General features: G+C 43.2%; 1 protein-coding gene across 1 annotated transcript in view; it reads left to right on the top strand.

Annotated features, from left to right (window-relative positions):
• Positions 1-21,363, top strand: part of tsnare1 (t-SNARE domain containing 1) — an 807,948-nt gene that overhangs the window by 639,215 nt on the left and 147,370 nt on the right. Inside the window, exon 8 of the mRNA XM_033019937.1 lies at positions 6,352-6,540. Coding sequence (XP_032875828.1) covers positions 6,352-6,540 — 189 coding nt within the window. The remainder of the gene's footprint in view (positions 1-6,351; positions 6,541-21,363) is intronic.

The raw sequence follows: 21,363 nt of genomic DNA, 5'->3' as shown, positions 1-21,363 counted from the left end.
TGCCATGTTGGTTCATTGCCAAACCAATGAGTGCCTGCCCGTTTAAGGCACTTTCCTATTTTCAGCTGCATGGGATCCAACTCTGCTGATTGCATGGGAAATTATCCCTGAATTACCAGCGCTGACACTGCCAGCAGTCATGGAAGAATCATTGCTACAGGCAGGAGGAAAATTACAGGACTCGTTGCTGTAAATTTTTGCATTTAGAAATCAAGTGCTACATTTGTCCAATCAATGCGAGCAGATGTACTTGTACTATGTAAATCATTCAGTGGCAGATTGTATTATCACCCTATATACGAACACAGATATTTTAATGAAAAAGGCACCAACTTAGCCTTAACTCTTCCTGCATGTTTTGAGTTTAACCGCAAAGATTTACTGAACCAATTTGTTGCTTCGCTCCCAAACAAATCCTATTTTCTGAATTTTCTTCCCTATCTTTTTTAATTCACATTTTTTATTATTATCATGTTCAGTACGTATAACCACCGCTTTGATACTATACTTGCTGAGCCTCATTCTGTTCCATGTAGATGTTTGTACCACACTTGATCAGTGAAATGCCAGAAATTCCCAGGGTCTGTTGATGGGGTCGGTCAATAGACAGTAGACAATAGGTGCAGGAGTAGGCCATTCGGCCCTTCGAGCCAGCACCCTTCGAGCCAGCATCAATCTGGTTAACATTGCTCGTATACATTTCTTTCCCCCAAAATGACTGCCAATTAAAGAAATAATTATAGAAATTCAGATTATGGCCTTAATTTCCAAATATTGCACATTCTAACTTTCTCAGACAGTGTACTCCCCACCCTAAAAGGACCATGGCTTAGAAATGTCGTCAAGATTTCCCACGTGAAACGCTGATGAAATGGAATTGACTTTGTGCATCCTCAATGGTGTTTTGTGTGACTTATGTGCAGTAATATATGATGATGATGCAGCTTTTACAACACAGACAATCAGATTAACTCATTTGGGAGTTCTGTAGATCATTGCAGAGTGAACAGTGTCTGTTGAAGAGTTATTGAAAGATGTCCAATTGAACAATATGACCCAAACCTCACCAAATGACACATATTTAATCAAAGTATTATAAAAACTCTTAAATTGTTCAAAAAATCCCATGGGACCCTTCATATCCACTCAGGTTGCCTACGTGGTGTGGTTTAACTGCCATCCCTTGCCCCCTTTCCCGCCCCTCCCTTTCAACTTGTATCCCTCCCTCTGGCTTTACATTTCACTCCTCTTCCCTCCTTATCTAACACCTTTTTTGTCCCAATTTCATTTCGAGCCTTATTCTATCCATTTGCCAATCAAACCCCCTTCACCTGAATCTCCCCATTACATAAGATAGACACAAAATGCCGTAGTAACTCAGCGGGACAATAGACATTCAGCCCAGAGACGTTAGGTTAGATGAATTACATACCAATGTCTGACTATGGGAGTGTGTACGGGGTCACCTGAAATGAACGGAATTGGGAGTCTGCCGGGCACCACCCACTGCGTGTAGATCTGGGGGACCTCCCCAAGAGGCCAAAAAATGGGTGCTAAATAGATGAGTGATGTACCACTTAAATCCACTACCATGGTGTGCTCACTGCCACACCTATATCAACATCACAAATGGTAGACATTTTTCCTGCTACAAAAGGCCTGCCAAACCCCCCACAAAGGGCCTAAAAAATGGGCTAGCATATAAACGAGCAAGGTACCACTCAAAAATAATGTCAAATGAACATGTTGAGTTCATAGAGTACAAAATGGATTACGCCAGACAAATAGTCTGCTGCCCTACAGGTACCAGACACTCCAAAAATGGACACCCTAAACCCTGCTGTGACCCCCTACACACTCCCATAGTCAGACATTGGTACGTAGTGCATCTAACCTCTGGGCTGAAGGTCTACAAGCAGCATCTCTGGAGATAAGGAATGGGTGATGTTTCAGGTCGAGTCCTTTCTTCAGTCTTGGCCCAAAACATCACCCATTACTTGTCAGACTGTCCCACTGAGTTACTCCAGCATTTTGCTTCTATCTTTGGTGTAAAAAAGCACCTGCAGTTCCTTCCTACACATTTCTACCCACTTGATAGGCTTTGTCCCACCCCCACCTAGTTTCCAGCTTTCTGTCCCTTACTACAATTAATCTGAGGAATCCCGACCCAAACATTCCTCCAGAGATGCTGCTTGGCCTGCTAAGTTACTCCAGCACTTTGTGTTTTCTATTGTAAACCAGTGTCTGCAGTTCCTTGTGAGTCTTAGTTTAACTTCTTCTTTGAAAGTTGGTTGAAGCATTGAACTGGTTGCAACATAACCATATCTAAAATAATCGACAAGTTCAGTATAGCTAGCCACAAACAGAAATCCTCCCTCTCCATTGCCATTACTTCATCAAATATCTGATAAGAAACTTTACTTCAATCGCTCTGCTCATTACAAGGTAGAAAATTCTGATGAAGGGTCTCATCCCAAAACGTCGCCTATTCATGTTGTCCAGAGGTGCTGCCTGACCTGCAAATTTCTCCCGCATTTTGTGTCCGTTTGTGTATTAACCAGCTTATGTAGTTCTTTTTTTCTTCATCATTCTTAACCATCACTTTACTAGTGACAGTAATTATGTGGTTATAATGGAATAACATAACGGCTCGAAGGGCCGAATGGCCTCCTCCTGCACCTATTTTCTATGTTTCTAACATACCTGAAAGGATGGCAGAGGTTGATTCATAGTGGCTTCCAAAATGGAATTGGTGAAATAGTTGAAAGAGTAAAGGTTACTGGGCTATGGGCTAATGAGCATGAGCTTGTGATTCATTAAACTGGTTCTTTCAACAAGATGTGAACTGAATTGCTGGAACTTCCTCCATTTGCGTATAGGATAGAAGTCTTATCGTGCTGTCCCACTGCGGCGACCTAATCTGCGAGTTTAGAAGAGTTTGCCCTTGAATCAAACTGTCAGCATCAAAGATCCTATAGCGGAGCAAGATAGATCATTCCTGCTAAATGCAATGGGCTGACGTGTAGAACGGAACGGAACGTGGGCCTTTTTTTTCATCCATTTCCGTAACCCGACCCGCAGTGTAATCAGCGTTGTGGGGGAACAGTTTGTGTTAATAAATTTAAATTCTGAAAATGAATAGAAGATTTTTACCAAATAACTTTTATTTTTACGAGGATGTTTCCATAACCAGCTTCCGTCTCCGCACTAGTTATCTTTGCTCCGCTATGGGATCTTTGGTGCGGAGACGGAAGCCGGTTACAGAAATGGGGCCTAAAATTACCCATGAATCTGCCCATGACCGTACTACGTCTTTTTTGTCGAGTGATCTATCTTGCTTGCTATAGGATCTTTGGGCAGCATGGTCGACACGTGGTACTAGGAGGTCATGTGAGGTCACTGGAACTCTCCTTCATGCTCGAGGGAAGTTTTCGCATACTCGCGGCCTCAACTAGGTCGCGAAAATCTTTTAGCATTTTGAAAAAATTTCCGCGAGTAAAAATTGGTCGGCATGGTTCTTTTTAACTCGTAGTGGAGTGGGGTCGCTATTTTGTTACAGGCAGTCGAGGGCAGCCTAGGCAATCTCCTTCGCTGACTGGGCATTTCAATTGGCTCATTGGAGTTTTCAGGACCAAGGAAAACTGACCAGTAGGTTAAATGCTCGCTAAACTTTATTAAACATTCTTTAAACTTCTTAAAAGTGTCTCCACTCCTGCCCCCCCCCTTCTCCCCCCCTTCTCCCCCCTTCTCCCCCCTTCTCCCCCCTTCTCCCCCCTTCTCCCCCCTTCTCCCCCCTTCTCCCCCCTTCTCTCCCCTTCTCTCCCCCCTTCTCTCCCCCCCCCTCTCCGCGCTCTCTAAAGAACTTACCGTACACTGTGCAGCCGTCTTTTACCTTCCTCTTCATCGCGGGTGCGAATTTCAGACAGTACTCCCCCACTTTCCCTGGCCCCCATGTATTTGTGTGTGTGTGGTCGGTGGATCCAGCTCGCAGTTTCATCGATGACGGTCGATCCAGCTCGAGGTTTTTCAGGCGAGTGCCCTCGAGCTTGAAGGTCAAAGACACTCTTCTGAACTCGCGGATTAGGTCGTTGCAGTGTGACAGTCCCTTTAGGTTGTGAATGCACAGAGTCTTTTACCCAGAGTATGGGAATGAAGAACCAGGGAACATAAATTTAAGGTGAGAGGGGAGAGATTTCACACACAGGCTGGTAGGTATATGGAATGAGCTGTGAGGGAAGGTAGTTGAGGGATGTACTATAACAAAATTTAAAAGACATTTGGACAGGTTCATACATAGGAAAGCTTTAGAGGGATATGGACCAAATGCGGGCAGATGGGACGAGCATTGATTACGCAGGTTGATCAGCATGGGCATGATTGGCTGAAGGGCTTATTTCTGTGCTGTATGACTCGATGATTATGTGTGTGTTGCAGTGCACATGGGAAATCTGGCCCATTACAATGTGCAAGAGCTCAGGCATTGGGCACTTAGTGCATGGTACCATGGATGAATTTTTTCCCCCGATTAAGACCAATTCTTGCCTCGCCTCTGTGCCACCACAACTCTTGTCTTGGAAAATAGCTCTTCCACAACATTATCATCAATGACTATACCAAGTAACTGTTCTTAACCTTCGAACCTCAACAGTCAGTAACCTTGAGTGTTGAGCTCACAAAAAACAAATATAGACATTGCCAATCCACAATTTCCATCATGGGTAGCCATTATGATTGGAAACGTGTACAGGTTTCCTTTTTTCCCAGGTTAACCCACCTACCATAGCCTATCTTAATTTAGGTAACAAAATGAGGAACAGACACAGTCTGTTTTGGGCCCCCAAAATGCAATAAGGGTATTTAAGATGCTTTTAGATAGACACGTGGATATGCAGGAAATGGATCATGTGCAGGCAGAAGAAATTAGTTTAATTTGGCATTATATTCGGCATAGACATTGTGGGCCAAAGGACCTATTACTGTGCTGTACTATTATCTATATATTACTAAAACTCTCATCTTGATCACTTCCTGTCTGCGTTTGAATTAAATTTGCGTAAAAACGATCCCCCATAGCGCTACGATTTTTCGCCCCTTACTCACATTCTCCTCTGCTGCAAGTCAAATAGGTTTTGTTCCAATTGGTGAAATAGTACGAAAGTTATTAAGGTTTTGAAGATTCCCCCTCCCCCACACCCCCCCCCCCCTCCCCATAGCCCCAGACCCCCCTCCCCCATGCCCACTTCAATTCACCATCCTGACACCTGAAAATAGAGATTTGTTGCCCAATGCTTCACGGAGAGAGCAGAAAGTTATTGAGTTATGCACGTGTTGGAAGAGAGTGACTTGAAGCAGTGAAGGTGTTCTCAGACAAACAGGTCAAAGAAGTGCACTTTTATACCACAAAGTAGAAGGGTGTGCTGTTATATTGACATGCTAACAGGGAGATCAGTATTTCACCATTTATCGGTTACCATGCTGAAAATGTAAAAGAGTAAGTAAAATTATTTTGCAAATACAGAGTTAGTGAAGGGATTGGCTTGGAGGCTCAAGATGTAATCTGAAATATGGCCACAGAGGTTCTGTAATTCTTTTCACCATTGATCTATGCAAGGGCAAAATTTATTTATTGCAGCTAATTTTTTTTGAGTTGTCGGAGGAAACAGAAAATTAAGACTTATTCTTGCCTCACCTCTGTGCCATCACAACTCTTTTCTTGGAAGATAGCTCTTCAACAACATTGTCATCAATAGCTGTACCAAGTAACTGTTCTTAATCTTTGAGCCTCAACAGTGAGTAAGCTTGGGTGTTGAGCTCACAAAAGACAAATGTCTTTTGATTTTTTTCTCTGCATAGAATATAGGACATTACAGCACAGGAACAAGCCCACAATGCCTGTGCCGAACATGATGCCGAGTTAAACTAATTTCCTCTTCTTCCATATGATAAGAGTTTAGCATCAATATTCCTGTCCACCTTGCATTAGATTATAGAAGGTGTAGGTTGATTGCTTGAAGCCTAGTAACTACTTCATGCCACAGGCGAGTCCTGTTTATATATCTCTGACTCATGCTTCCATACAATTAGATCTGCCAATTAAGACTACCTTATTGAACTGAAGACATTTGGAATGCTCATTGAAGTGTACGGCACTTCTTGTCCTGAGAAACCAAATCATGGTGGAAATTAAATCTGTAATAACCACTGGCAGTAAACTTACTTTTTTGATAAATCGTACAATGTATATTTATGTGAAAGTTTTGGCTTGGCAATGGTAACAGTACCTGTAGCTTTAGGTTCTACCTATATGTTATATTTGTGACAAGATATTCATTGTAATTCTCCTTCTTACAGATTGCCAAGAACCCCTTTACAGGGATTAGTGATGAGGACGAGTTCCTTGGAAGGAGCCCCAGTAAATGGCAGGCCACGGTTGAAGCTTCAGATCCCGCACAGGCCCAGGGCCAGGCTTTCCTTTCAGAGGTCACGGAGGATGAAGTGGAATCGATAAAACAAAGAGAGGAGGCATTATTACAGATTGAGGTGAGTGCAGATGGGACTATGAGTCACTATTGGTGACTGGTAAACGATTGGACAGGCTAGATGCAGGAAAAATGTTCCCGATGTTGGGGGAGTCCAGAACCAGGGCTCACTTTAAAAATAAGGGGTAGGCCATTTAGGACTGAGATGAGGAAAAACGTTTTCACCAAGAATGTTTTGAATCTGTGGAATTCTCTGCCACAGATGGCATTGGCAGCCAATTCACTGGATGTTTCCAAGAGTTAGATTTAGAAATGGAATCAAGGGATATGGGGAAAAAGCAGCAACGGGGTACTGATTTTGGATGATTAACCATGATCATATTGAATGGCTCTATGTTTCTATGACTGCAAGGTTTGCATTTATCAGTTATCACACCCTGTGTTCAGTCTCAGTCAGCACATGCCGTGGGAAGAGGACGTGGGTTGCTCCACTGTTACTGAATGCTCTTAAAACAGACAGGTCAGGAGGTAGGCATAGACTTTTATTTCAACCTTCAGTTTCTTGCAGGTTATCAGCAAATCCTGCTCTGCACCCCATCTCTCTGTGCACCCTCATTTTTCACATACCTAAAACATGTTTCATTTCTAATAATGTGGTGCAGCAAAGTGGTTCAGCTGGTAGAGCCGCTGTCTCACAGCACCAGAGATCCAGGTTCAACCCTGACTACGGGTGCTGTCTGTGTGGAGTTTGAGCGTTCTTCCTGTGACCGCATGAGGTTTTTCAAGGTGGTCTGGTTTCCTCCTACATCCCAAAGACGTGTAAAAATAGTAAGATTAAACGAGAACTTACCAGTTTGAAGTTTGATCTTTATTTTATGAGGAGTAACTTTGAGAGATTACGTGAAGACCCCGCCAGTACGCATGCGTGTCAATCTTCAAAGCAGCGGTGTGAAATCACAGACAACAGTAAATGAACTGAACATAGTAAGATTAGAGAAATAGGATACCAGTTGAACTTTATGATCGAGGGTGGGCGTGGAGGGCACGTAATCCCTCAACGTTACTCCTCATAAAATAAAGATTAAACTTCAAACTGGTAAGTTCTCGTTTAATCTTACTATTTTACTTCGGAGTCACGTGAGTGACTACATGAAGATTTTAAAGCTCTGTGATTTCATACCGTGGAAACGAGTCCAGGCGTCATACACTGCATCAGTAGGCCAATGATGAGTGAACATTAAGAATGCATTCAGACATGACATAGATATAGACATGTTGATGCTATTAATGAATAATAGTGGCAATAGTAACCGCCCTCAACCTGGAGGAAGTATGAACCATACCTAACATAGAGTTGGCAATACCCCTGATCTGGCAATAGGTTTATTCTGAATATTTGGACAGATCAATAGTTTGACCATCCTGCAACTGCTAGGATGTGGTCCATCCCTGCTGCTGAGGTATAGCGGTCCTGGTGGAGTGAGACTCAATGTCAATGTACACTCCTGTATATGCCAGACCCATATAATCATCTGGAGAAGGTTCGTAGTGATTCCTTCTAACAAGATTTTATGTAACTAACAATATTGCTGTCAGAGTCTATAAGGCTCTTGGGAACCTTGACATACTGGTGTCAAGTGATGAGGAGGTACTTCAGGCGTGATCACACACAACCCAAGGTCCATGGGATATGCAACATCTAGTTTGGTCTTGTGTCCCTGTCTAATCTGCTTGACTAATCATAAACAAAACATGTTATTATAGCCCGCAGATATGATCATCCTATCCAGTGTAGCAATGACTGGACCTGTAGCGCTGTACTCAGTGCCATGGCATAATCACTAGTACGTGAGTATGACCATGGACAGGGATGTTGCTGGTGCCCATCGGTGAAATTACGTAGTACAATGTTAACAACCCATATCTCTGCGTCCCTAGGCCTGGGAGGTTTTAAGTTGACGATACCTTCATATTCTAGATGTCAGAGGGTGAGACCGGACAGAGTGGTTTATGTTCTCAGCAGCCAAATGATGAGGAGGTACTTCAGGCGCAGTAATGGAATATTAACTTAGTTATAATCCCATAAAACTGAATTTTAATGTGTCAGTCATCCGTGCCGAGTTAAACGTAAGGAAGCATAAACAATACTTCCCATCTCCTATGCAGATTGCTGCTATTTGGTGCTATCCCTGCAATCTGTAGTGAGCACTCCTTATGTTTATGGTTTGACAACCCGAGCCGCAGGAACAACCTCTCAGAGTCAGTAAGTCTATGAATTGATTATATCATGCAGAGGATGGTTTCAACATCACAACTGAACCAGCATCTTTTTTATCCGGAAATAACTATGTAAGGTTTTATGCTCATTCTTCGCCTCAGCGGGAGCCATAGGTATATAACCCAGGCAGGCACTATGAAAACCCGGAAGCGGGAATCTTGCTGAATTTTGCAAGACCCGTCTATTGAGGCCAAATGGAGGAAGACATAAAAGAACATTCCTACCTAGTGTAGCGAGAATGCACCCTTCGCCACTATATGCCTCGTTCACTGTTGATTGAGCCTGGATGCAAGCATCTCAATAGTTAGTGTTCCATCAATCCACAATGTCATTAAATACTTTGTGATCACACATTCATTCTGTGTTGTCATTGATTTTGCATAATAATACACCAGTGCTAAATGCAGTTTGGTAAAACTATCACCGGATACTTTGATTTGATTGTACCTTTGTGATTAACATATACCACCACCAAGTGTATCACCTTGGACTTGTGCATGCAGTTTATGCATATCCACACACCCTTTAATGCACAGAATGCACCTGGTGTTGATTGGCAGTTGATACCATGACTGAACACTTGATAACTCATGCTAATCCCATCTGCCTCCGTAACTAGAGATGGTATTAGTAAATTACCCGTCTTTGGGCAATAGCATCAGTTTGGAAATGACTGAAGATTCACGGATAAGAGGTTTTAATGGAGCAAAGCTGTCCATCATTGTGACTTTGCTAGTTTCAGCTAAAAATAGCAGAGGTCTAATTTTTTTGTCTTAGAGCTGATCCCAGACAAATAAATGGATGATTGTATCCCAATAATCAATAGTTTCCGTTTGTTATCAACTTAATTTAAATTGAACTGGACGGGTGAGAACCAATTTCTCAAATATAGCTATGTTGCTGATAAGGCTAATTTAGTAAAATACAGTATGTTCAATATCATCCAGATTGGCCATGCCACTTATTTGTTAGCTCTGTGCAGCCGAAGCACTGATAGTAGTGATTTGGTAAATAATCTGGAAACTGGAGTTAGCCCATTTTGCAACGCGACTGAGTGTATCGTTGCCTCATCCAGTTAAATTTCAAATATCTTCAACCCTGTGAGCGGAAATGATCACATGGAAGTTATTCAGAAAAGTCTATACTGCACATGCGGGTTGAGGCTGTTGACAATGATCAGTCCCCATCCCATTCTTGTGAGCATTGTCTTGAAAGGCAACTCCAACCATACCTGTGTGCAGTATAAACTAATCTTATGTTATCCCAAACCAGTGTAAATATTCAAACCAGTTTAATATTACCAACTTGTATCCGTGACAGGAGACATCATCGATGTGGTTCCATACCTTTATCCGAATGGGAGGACTTATGCAACCTGACCCAGGAGCTGCCTCAAACATGTGTGCATGATTTTGCACCTGCTCCTGGGAGGTAGAGGAGCTCGAGTACAGGGTTGGCACATCTTCCAGGAAGGCCGTTCTGGGCTGTGGCCTAAAAAGACCTTTGTCCTGGTTGTACGGCCTTCAAGCTTTCACCAGCTTCAGTTCATCGTGGTTTGCTGGTGGGTGCGTAGGAGTGCTGCCATCGAAGATGTGAGGTCTTGCGTGATGAAGTGGCCTTCCTGAACCCGACGGCCATTCGTCGAGCTCCTGCTGCTGGTAGTGTTGTTCCTGCACCCCCTGCACACTTGTATCTTCAGCCAAACCCCTGTCTTCAGAGTCAGACTCCTAATGCTCCCCTCTGTCGAGGGAGATGCATTATGCAGCCCTCAATAAGGTGCTGCCATGGGCTTCCTGGGACCCCATGGTGACTAGACTCCATATACCGGAGCATGTCACATTGGAGCTTCTGCTCCATCAACCGCTCCAAGCGGGATATGCGATCACAGTTGCTCCCGCTGGCGGTGAGTCTTCACAGCCTGACTCGTCCAAGTCTTCGGCTTGTCCGACTTCTGCTTGGCTTTCCCACCAGTCTGTCGTCGATTCCGACTGTGCAGGTGCCAGGTCGGAGACTGCTGATCAATAGCGATCCAGGTGCAGTCTACCGCTGCTGTCTGCCCAGACTGCCCGCAATTCCGCGGTCTTCCGCAGTCAGTCTGGATGCGGTCCATTCCTGTAACATATTCTCACAAAATAGCACAAAACGACCGGCGAGTAAGGAATTTACCTGCATGTCCTTTTTAAAACCTTCTGCTGCGGGGCAACGCTCCTCCCGAGCCTGGTCTCCTGGTCATAGTTTGTTACAGCTGGGGTTCCCTCTGTGGTCCTTGTAGAAAGGCTTCCATTGCGGGTTATTTCTCCTCCGAGCTTTTTCTCCGCGGTCCCTTATAGCAGGGCTTCTCCGTGATGTTCTCCAGTCGGTGCTTTCTTCCACCCCCCCCCCCCCCCCTCTCCCCCCTTCCCACCGATCTGGGTATCCCCGCAGTAACTGCAGCCGGGATATCCCCGCGGTCCCTATAAAAGGGATAGCCACGATTTACAAAGTCGGGGGGGGGGGTAACCTGCTTTGGGGGGGGGGGTGTATTTGAAGCCGCTGGTTTTACTGCCAGCGGCTCAGTAGGCAACATACCGCGTCCGCTCCTCACATCCCGCAGTCTACGGAGCGGGTTCTCCAGGTCGGCACCAATATGAAGCCGCTGGCTCCAGTGGCTCGAAGGCGAATCCACCGCCGCCCGCTCCCCGTGATCCGTGGTCTCCGGAGCGGTAGTCCAGGTGCCCCTGGCACCAATATGAAGCCGCTGGTTTTACTGCCAGCGGCTCGAAGGCGAATCCACCGCCGTCCCCGCATTCCACGGTCTCCTGAGCGGGTTCTCCACCAATATGAAGCCGCTGGTTCTACCGCCGACGGCTCAAAGGTGAATTCACCGTCGCTCGCTACCCGCATTCCGCGGTCTTCCGAGCGCCTAGGTCCGTGGGCGGGATTCCCCGTGACCGAGGTTCCCTGCAGTTCGTGACTGGGGTCTCCCCTCCGTCCCAACTTCGCCCCGGACTTTTAGCAGGACCTCTAAGTAGAGGTTCCTGCAAGAAGATTTAAGCCTGAAAAGATTTTTAAAAACTTAACTCAGGTTTGTTGCTGGCAGGAGAATCACTTCCACCCTGCCAGTCGTAACGCAATGCGATAGACGATATGACACGCATGCGTACTGGCGGGGTCTTCACGTAGTCACTCACGTGACTCCGAAGTAAAATGTAGGTTAATTAGCTTCTGTAAATTGCCTCTAGTTTGTTGGGAGTGAATGAGAATGAGGGATAACATAGAACTAGTGTGAACTGGTGATAGATGTTCGGCATGGCCTGTTTCCACGCTGCATCTCTGAACTAAATTAAAGTAAGTTTAAAGTTCATTACTCATAGGAGCAGAATTAGGCGATTTGGCCCATCAAATCTTGGTTAATCTATGATCTAGCATTTATAATCTACCCCTCTCAACTCCATTCACACCCTAACTAATCAAGAACCTCTCAATTTCAGCTTTTAAAATATCCAAGTACTTGGCCTCCAAAACTGTCTGTGGCAATGAATCCCACTGATTCACCACCCTCTGATTAATTTTGATTGTCATTATATCTTTCGACGATATAAGAATTCCACATGCAGGTCTGTTTCTAAAACACGGGACCGTTTCTTGCCTTATCTTTGATTTTCAACCAAATGCGCCTCTTCAGAATTTGCTTTCCCACTGAAGAATGTTCCCTTAATCCAATCGATCCTCTCTTGAGAAGGGTCCCAACCTGAAATGTCACCTGTTCATTTCCTCCCCAGATACTGAGTACCGTGAGCATTTTTTGCTTTCCTCTCTTGAATCCAATCTAATTCCACTGCCAGCTGAGCTTCCCCAGTGCTTTGACTGGTGAAGCCTCACTGTGAAAAGCGCCTGCTGTTGACTTCAGAAATATTTGCCCTTATTTCTCTCCCTGTTCGCCTGATTCCCGCCATCAGTTTAAATAACCCATTGTAGCTTCCAATACTTAAATCCTGTGGCATTTCAGATCGCGTGCCTATCAATTTGTTAATCAATTTACAAAATGTTATACACAACTTGCTCCCTCCTGGAAATTTAACCCATATATGAGACGTGCGCTAATTCACCCAAATCTATTCTGTATACTCAGGATCCTGAAAGCCGCTGACAACTTGAAATGGAGCAGGTCTTAACTTGAGAGTTGTGGTTTGCTATGACAGACAATGCAATGCCTAGTGCTAGTTTAATACATCTCTTAGAGTCATGGAGTCATACAGCCTGGAAACAGGCCCTTTGACCAAACTTGCCCATAGTCATAGAGTGATACAGCATGGATGCAGGCCTTTCGGCCAACTTGCCATCACCAACCAATATAGTCCCACCTGCCCGCGTTTGGCCCATATCCCTCCAAACCTGTCCTATCCATGTACCTGTCTAACTGTTTCTTAAATGTTGGGATAGTCCCTGTCTCAACTACATCGTCTGGCAGCTTGTTCCATGCACCCACCACCGTTTGTGTGGAAAAAGTTACCTCTCAGATTCCTATTAAATATTTTCCCCTTCACCTTCAACCTACTCTGGCCAAGAGACTCTGTGCATCTACCTGATCTATTCCTCTCATGATTGTATAGACCTCTATAAGATCACCGTGCCTATGTCAACTAAGATACCCCATCTACACTAGTCTCACCTGCCCACGTTTTGACCCTAACCATTTCCCACCCATGTACCTGTCAAGATGTCTTTTATCGTTGTTATAGGACCTGACTCAACTATCTCCTAACTAATCTGGTAGCTAAACGTTTAAAGTTTAAAAAAACTACATGGTTCTTTCGACGTGCATATCACGATTTCACAGTAGTGTCACGACCACTGACTAGAATACTTAAGGTTGAATTTAATAGGAAACACGTCAGCCATTTAAATACTCATCATCTCTGATGCTTTGTGGCTTCGCTGCAAAGGTTTGACAATGATCAGAAGAGACGCACTGAGTTCCTTCTGTGTGTAATGCATGGTCTGAGCATGATTACAATGTTACTGCGTAGATAATTGTCCCTTAAATACCCTTCACAAAAGCATGGTTATGTATTCGAACATCATTATATCGTTTCTTTTGTAATACAAGAAATGTCAACTGATTTTTGGTGTAAAATATCATTCCTTGTGCTGCCAACATTTGTTCACTCTTTCTCAATCTCACTTATCTTTCTCTTGCTTTCTCTTTCTCAGCTCTGTTTACTTCAAATGCAATCACTAGTGAAAACATTAAACTGAGTCACTGCCAGCTCCCTTAGATCACTTCTACCTATTAAGGGCAGAACAATGGCACAGCGACAGAGCTGCTCCCTCATAGCGCCAGAGACGTGGGTTCGATCCTGAGTACAGTTGCTGTCTGTGTGCAGCGTGTATGTTTCCCTGCGACGGCTTGGGTTTTCTCCGGGTGCCCCAGTTTCCTCCTGCATTGCAAAGAGGTGCAGGTTTGTAGGTAACTGGCCTCTGTAAATTGTCCATCTTGTGTAGGATGCAAGAGTAGGATGACATGAAACTAGCATGGAGGGGATCAGTGGCCAGTGCGGAATTGGTGGGCCGAAGGGCTTGTTTTCCATGCTGCAACTCTAAACTAAACTATTCATACTATTCAGCATCATAACTGACAGAGTTGTCAGGATTTTTTACATTGCTGGTTGTCACATTTTGCAATATTATAATTGTTACAGTTCTCCAAAAGTATGCTCCTGGCTGTGAATGCTTCTGGTTACCTAATATTGAGAAGCATGTTTCATAAATCAAGATCTTCACATTCTAAACGGAATCATCGTGTTCTTTTCTATTCTAATTCTCTTCACTCCAACTTCATTCTGTACAATCTCCTAACACTGTGCGTCTCATTGTTAAAAACAAGAATCATCTCATTGCCCAAGATAGCAGATGACACAAAGCTGGGTGGCAGTGTGAACTGTGAGGAGGATGCTATGAGAATGCAGGGTGACTTGGACAGGTTGGGTGAGTGGGCAGATGCATGGCAGATGCAGTTTAATGTAGATAAATGTGAGGTTATCCACTCTGGTAGCAAAAACAGGAAGGCAGATTATTATCTAAATGATGTCAAGTTGGGAAAAGGGGAAGTACAATGGGATCTGGGGGTTCCTTGTTCATCAGTCAATGAAAGTAAGCATGCAGGTACAGCAGGCAGTGAAGAAAGCAAATGGCAAGTTGGCCTTCATAAGAAGAGGAGTTAAGCATAGGAGCAAAGAGGTCCTTCTGCAGTTGTATTGGGCCCTAGTGAGACCACACCTGGAGTATTGTGTGCAGTTTTGGTTCCCTAATTTGAGGAAGGACATTTATGCTATTGAGGGAGTGCAGCGTAGGTTCACAAGGTTAGTTCCTGGGATGGCAGGACTGTCATATGCTGAGAGAATGGAGCGGCTGGGCTTGTATACTCTGGAGTTTAAAATGATGAGAGGGGTTATTATTGAAACATATAAGATTATTAAGGGTTTGGACACGCTAGAGGCAGGAAACATGTTCCCGATGTTGGGGGTGTCCAGAACCAGGGGCCACTGTTTAAGAATAAGGGATAAGCCATTTAGAACGGAGATGAGGAAACACTTTTTCACACAGAGAGTTGCGAGTTTGTGGAATTCTCTGCCTCAGGGTGGTGGAGGCCGGTTCTCTGAATACTTTCAAGAGAGAACTAGATATGGCTCTTAAAGATAGCGGAGTCAGGGGATATGGGGAGAAGGCAGGAATGGGGTACTGATTGGGGATGATAAGCCATGATCACATTGAATGGTGGTGCTGGCTCGATGGCCTACTCATGCACCTATTGTCTATTCAAACTCCTATGAAAAAGCTTGGAAAATTACCTTATTCGGTGCATCCAGACAATAACATTGATGTCACTTGTTCAAGACTACTTTGTCAATTTTGCATTATCTTTTCATCCTAGATAGTTTTCTGCATTCTTAATCTTTACTTAAATTCTTCAATAACAAAAGGATAAATCCTGGTTTAAATTAAAAGAATAACTTGGAATGATATATTGAGTAATTCAAACTTTTAACTATTGGAGACACAAGGAATTGCAGATATTGGAATCTTACATAAAACACAATGTACTGGAGTAACAGGCTGCATCTGTGGAAGGAATGGGCAGGAGATGTTTCAGGTTGGGACCACCTTTCTTCAGAATTTTAGCTATTGGGGCTGTTTGGAAATTAGGTAATCAAATTTGGCTTTTGCCAGATTTCCTCTGCTTAGTGTTTTATTGATAGGTTTACATTTCTTCAAAATGTTTGCAATATCCTGGCCAAGGGATGATCTCACAGCTTTTCTGGGAGCTTGCAAATGTGTGTAAATTTGCTGCAAAGTTTCCTACATAACTGTTGTAACCACACATCCAAAAAGACACTTCATTATCTGAAAAGTGCTTTGTGATGTTCCGATTCTTCCTTAGTTCTCTTTTGACACCCACCCACAAATGAAGCTAATAGAGTTGATGATATGATGCAGTTTATTGTAAAGTTTAATAATTCAGTAATCTTGCCACATTTATCCATGGAAGATAAATTATTTTTATTTGCATTGTTCATCTCCTAAATCACCGCGGCACGATGGTGCAGCAATAGATTTGCTGCCTTCCAGCGCCAGAACCCCAGGTTTGATCCTGAATACGGGTTCTGGCTGTACGGAATTTGTACGCTTTCCCTGTGACTATGTTAGTTTTCTCCGGTTGCTCCAGTTTGCTCCCACATTCTAAAGATGTGGAAGTTTGTAGGTTAATTGGCTTCTGTAAATTGTCCCTAAGTCGGCGGGCCTGATTCCATTCTGTATTTCTTAAAAAATAAAATAAAACTAGTTCTCTCCTGACCCAACTGAAGTGTTTAAGATATCCTCCAAACTAGAACGGAATTTGAGCTGAGAAAAAAAAGTGATATTTGTATAAAATAAAATAGAACAAAAAATAGCAAACTGGTCATGATGTGGTTAGAAAAAGCAAATAATAACAAGACAGTGAATGTGGATATTGTGAAATATAACTTCCATCTGATTGATGGTGAAATATGAGACTAAATTTGAGGATGTGACAATTACTTCAGTGTTGATAGGCTGGTCAGGGGAACATTGCAAAGGTCCATAAGCACTTTACAGTCAGCAAACTACATTAGGATTGCAGTCACTGATCTCTCCAATGATCCATGATAGATAATTTCTGAATGTATATCAGGGAAAAATGGACTAAACTCTTGGCATGCACGTGAAGAAAATCAAGTTAGTGACACCTCTGTTTGTTTTCACTCTTTGACAGTTTTTTGTCCTTTTTAATGAATACTACTCACGGATAAAGTGGGAAGTGTGGAATATAATATCACAGGACCCAGATTCAATTCATCTCTAATTTGTGTGAACTATATTATGGATGATCATTAATTAAACCTCACAATCAACATAAGCAATTTCAACTAATTTTTATGTTGCTCATTGGAGAGATTTGTGCTTTATTGACAAAATAAATAAATGTATTTGGTGTTGGTGTCCCAATAGATTGATTAAACTGCTAGATTAAACAGAGCTATTTATTAAGTTTCCAATTTTGCAACATATTATACTAATATCAGCCAAGTACAATTCATTTATTGTCATTCTAGCTACAGTCATTTAAATTAACTTTGGTGAAAATGTAAGCCTGAAAATTAGGTTGAATTATTATTTTTGCATTTCTACAAGGTTGCATTTGTCTATTCCAAACAAAATATGGTGACTGCTAATATTAATATGGGTGCTTGTTAGATTATAAACAGCAACTCTAATGAACAATGCAATAATAACAAGCTAATTTGTTATAGACACAGGGAACAACAGTTGCTGGAATCTTGAGCAAAGCACAAAGTGCTGGAGGATCTCCCTTTCTATCAATTTTCTCTTCCTCTGTCTTATCTAATCCCAAGTACAGGTTTTCATTCTCGGACTCTAATATGTCCTCTTTTTTTCAGTGAATGTGGTTTATCCCCTGCTGTTGTCGATCAAGCCCTCACTCGTGACTTCACTATGTTCTGCAATGTTGCTCCCGCTCCCCCTAGCCCACAGGATAGAGTTCCCGTTGTCCTCATCTTTCACACCACCAGTCTTTGCATCCAAATCATCATTCTCCAACTTTCTGCAACCTTCAATGTGATTCCACCACCAATCACATCTTGACATCCCCATCTTTTACCACTTTCCATAGAGACCACTCCCCCCACAACTCCTTAGTTCACGAATCCCTTCCTGGTCCTTGGGTATTTTTCCCTGCAACTGCAGTAGATGTAACCCTTGTCCCTACACCTCCTCTCTCATTCCCATTCAGGGCCCCCATTAGCTGGTCCAGAAGAGACAGAGGTTCGAGCACCTCTTTAAATCTTGTCTATTACATTCAGTGATCTTGATGTGGCCTCCATTACATCAGTAAGACCAAGCGTAGACTGGGCGATCATTTCGCCGAACATTTATGCTCTGTCTGCTAAGAGCTGATGGATCTCCTTGTTGCTAACCATTTTGAATCCCCTTCCCATTCCGTGCCGACCATTCAGTTCTTGGCTTCCTCCAGGGTGAGGCCACAGGCAAACTTGAAGAACAGCACGTCACATTCCAGTTGGGCTGCTTACAATCCAATGGTACAAATACTGAATTCTCCACTTTCAATGATTCTCTCACTACTCTCGTCTCTTTCACGGTCAGTGCTCCAGAACAACAAACAAAACACAAAGCGCTGAAGTAACTTTTAGAGAGGCATATGGATATGAGGGATTGGAGGGATATAGGATATGTGCAGGTAGTTTGATGATGGTCTTGACATCATGTTCGACCCAGGCATTGTGGGTTGAAGGGCCTATTCTTGTGCTGTACTGTTCCATTCTAAAACGTTAGTGCATCACGAAATGCATCTTCACAGGCATCTTTTTGTAATAGATAGTAATCAGAGAGTGGCAAAATAATACCACTAGCCTGATAATCAGATGGCAGGGTGGAGTAGGAATGATTACAGCCCCTTGCCCTTTCCCTTACAATTTAACAAAGTGGAGGGCATAATTTGGAAGTAACCCCTCAGCACTAATCAACCATCAGCATGTATTGATGAATGTTTTGATTTGATAAATGAGTTAATAATAACCAGTTTGTAATGACTTCAGATAACCTGTCTTGAACAGTGTAATTCCCCTATTATTGGAGCTGGAAGGACAGACACAGCAAATAGTGACAGCAGCATTACAAAGCAATTAAAAATAAGCTAGCGACAATGACTTTCACTTGAATGCTGTTAACTGCATCCCGTTTACTCAGATAAATCAGCATGGACAAATGTGTCAACAGCTTGTGTGTTGACACATATAACATCTCTAGTTAGAAGATAAAATTCCCTGTAAAAGGACACTAAGTGCTGGAATAACACAGTGGGTCAGGCAGCATCACTGGAGAAGGTTTGGTGACGTTTTGGTTGGGAACCTTCTACAGACTTATTGTGGGGGATGGGGGACAGAGCAAAGACAGCTGGAGCAGATCAAAACCTCTAATAGGTGATACGGGTGAGGGGGGGCTCAGTCAGTCTGAAGAAGGATCACAACCCGAAACATCACCTATCCGCGTTCTCTAGAGATCCTGCCTGTGCACTTTGTGTCTTTATTTGAAAAACCAGCATCTTCAGTTCTCATCAGTCTGCCCAACACCATTTCCTGCATAATGTGGATTTCCTTCAGTTCCTCCGTCACCCCAGATCCTCTGGCCACTAATACTTCAGGAAGATTGTTTGTGTCCTCCTTAGTGAAGACGGATCCAAAGTACCTGTTCAACTCATCTGCCACTTCCTTGTTCCCCATAATAAATTCACCTTTTTCAGTCTTCAAGGGTCCAACTTTGGTCTTAACTAATTTTTTCCTCTTCACATACCTAACGAAGCTTTTACTATCCTCCTTTTTTATTCTTGGCTAGCTTACCTTTGTACCTCATCTTTTCTCCCCGTACTGCCTTTTTAGTTATTTTCTGTTGTTCTTTAAACATTACCCAATCCCCTTGCTTCCCGCTCATCTTTGCTACGCTATACTTCTCATTTATTTTTATACTGTCCCTGATGTCCCTTGTCAGCTATGGTCGCCCCTTACTCCCCTTGGATTCTTTCTTCCACTTTGGAATGACCTGATCCTGCACCTTCTGTATTATTCCCAGAAATACCTGCCATTGTTGTACCACTGTCATCCCTGCTAGGGTATCTTTCCAGTCAACTTTGGCCAGCTCTTCCCTCATGGCTCCATAGTCCCCTTTATTCAATTGTAACACTGAGACATCCAATTTACCCTTCTCCCTCTCCAATTGTAGATTAAACCTGACCATATTATGGTCATGACCTCCTAATGGCTCCTTAACCTCAAGTTCCTTTATCAAATCCGGTTCATTACATAACACTAAATCCAGAATTGCCTTTTCCCTGGTAGGCTCCAATACAAGCTGCTCTAAGAATCCATCACGGAGGCACCCCACAAACTCCCTTTCTTGGGGTCCAGTACCAACCTTTATTTCTTATCCACTTTATTTCTTATACTTCGCGCATTCATATACAACACTTTGACCTCGGTATTCACCTCCCCTCTCTCACCGCTCGCAATTGGCCCTGACCTTACTCTCTTCTCCCTTCTTGAACTTTCCTTCCCATTAATTCGGGAGTCTTTTGTAATTTTTCCTGTACTCACTTCCCCTTTAACTCCATCTTTATACTCCCAATTTGTCAATCCCTCCTAGGAGAGATGAATCAAGAGTTAGTCATAAAGTGATACAGTGTGAAAACAGGCCCTTCAGCCCAACTTGTCCACACCGGCCAACATGTCCCAACTACACTAGTCCCACCTGCCTGCATTTGGTCCATATCCCTCCAAACCTGTCCTATCCATGTACCTGTCTAACTGTTTCTTAAATGTTGGGATAGTCCCTGCATCAACTACCTCATCTGGTAGCTTGTTCCATACACCCAGCACCCTTTGTGTGAAAAAAATCTTAAATTCAGAGAAACACATCTTAAAGTTAAAGAAACAAAGATGGTGAGTTTGTGAATTTCAGTGCCCCCACTCTCTGGATGAAGAAAGTCCCAATTACATCCCCTCTAAACCTCTTACCAAAAATTATTGTCCTTTAGTTTGATCTACTTCGAACGTTGATCATTGGGTAACCGAATAAATCCAAGGGTTTGGCTAAGAAGAAAACATTTTATTGATGATCGTTAAGGGAACCAAGTGTGATGCAAGAGGATTTCAAAACGATATCTGAACTACAAACAAAGCACAAAGTACTGGAGTAACACAGTAGGTCAGGCAGGATCTGTGGAGGGAATGGATAGGCAACATTTTAGGTCAGGACCCTTCCATCCATTTCTTCCACAGAAGCTACCTGATCTGCTGAGTTACTCCATAACTTTGTGTTTTGCCCAAGATTCCAGCAACTGCATGCTCTTATGGCTCCATTAGAACTACAAATGGAGTTTAGCCATGCATGACAATCAGATTAACATTTACTTTTTGACAAACTTTACATTTTCCTTAGATAGACCCAAAATGCTGTCTGAAGAGGGGTACCAACCCAAAATGTCACCTATTATTTTTCGCCAGAAATGCTGCCTGA

This window comes from Amblyraja radiata, chromosome 4 (assembly GCF_010909765.2).
Source record: "Amblyraja radiata isolate CabotCenter1 chromosome 4, sAmbRad1.1.pri, whole genome shotgun sequence".
Taxonomy (NCBI): Eukaryota; Metazoa; Chordata; class Chondrichthyes; order Rajiformes; family Rajidae; genus Amblyraja; species Amblyraja radiata.
The sequence above is the reverse complement of the archived record's forward strand: the minus strand, read 5'-3'. Positions and strand labels throughout refer to the sequence as shown.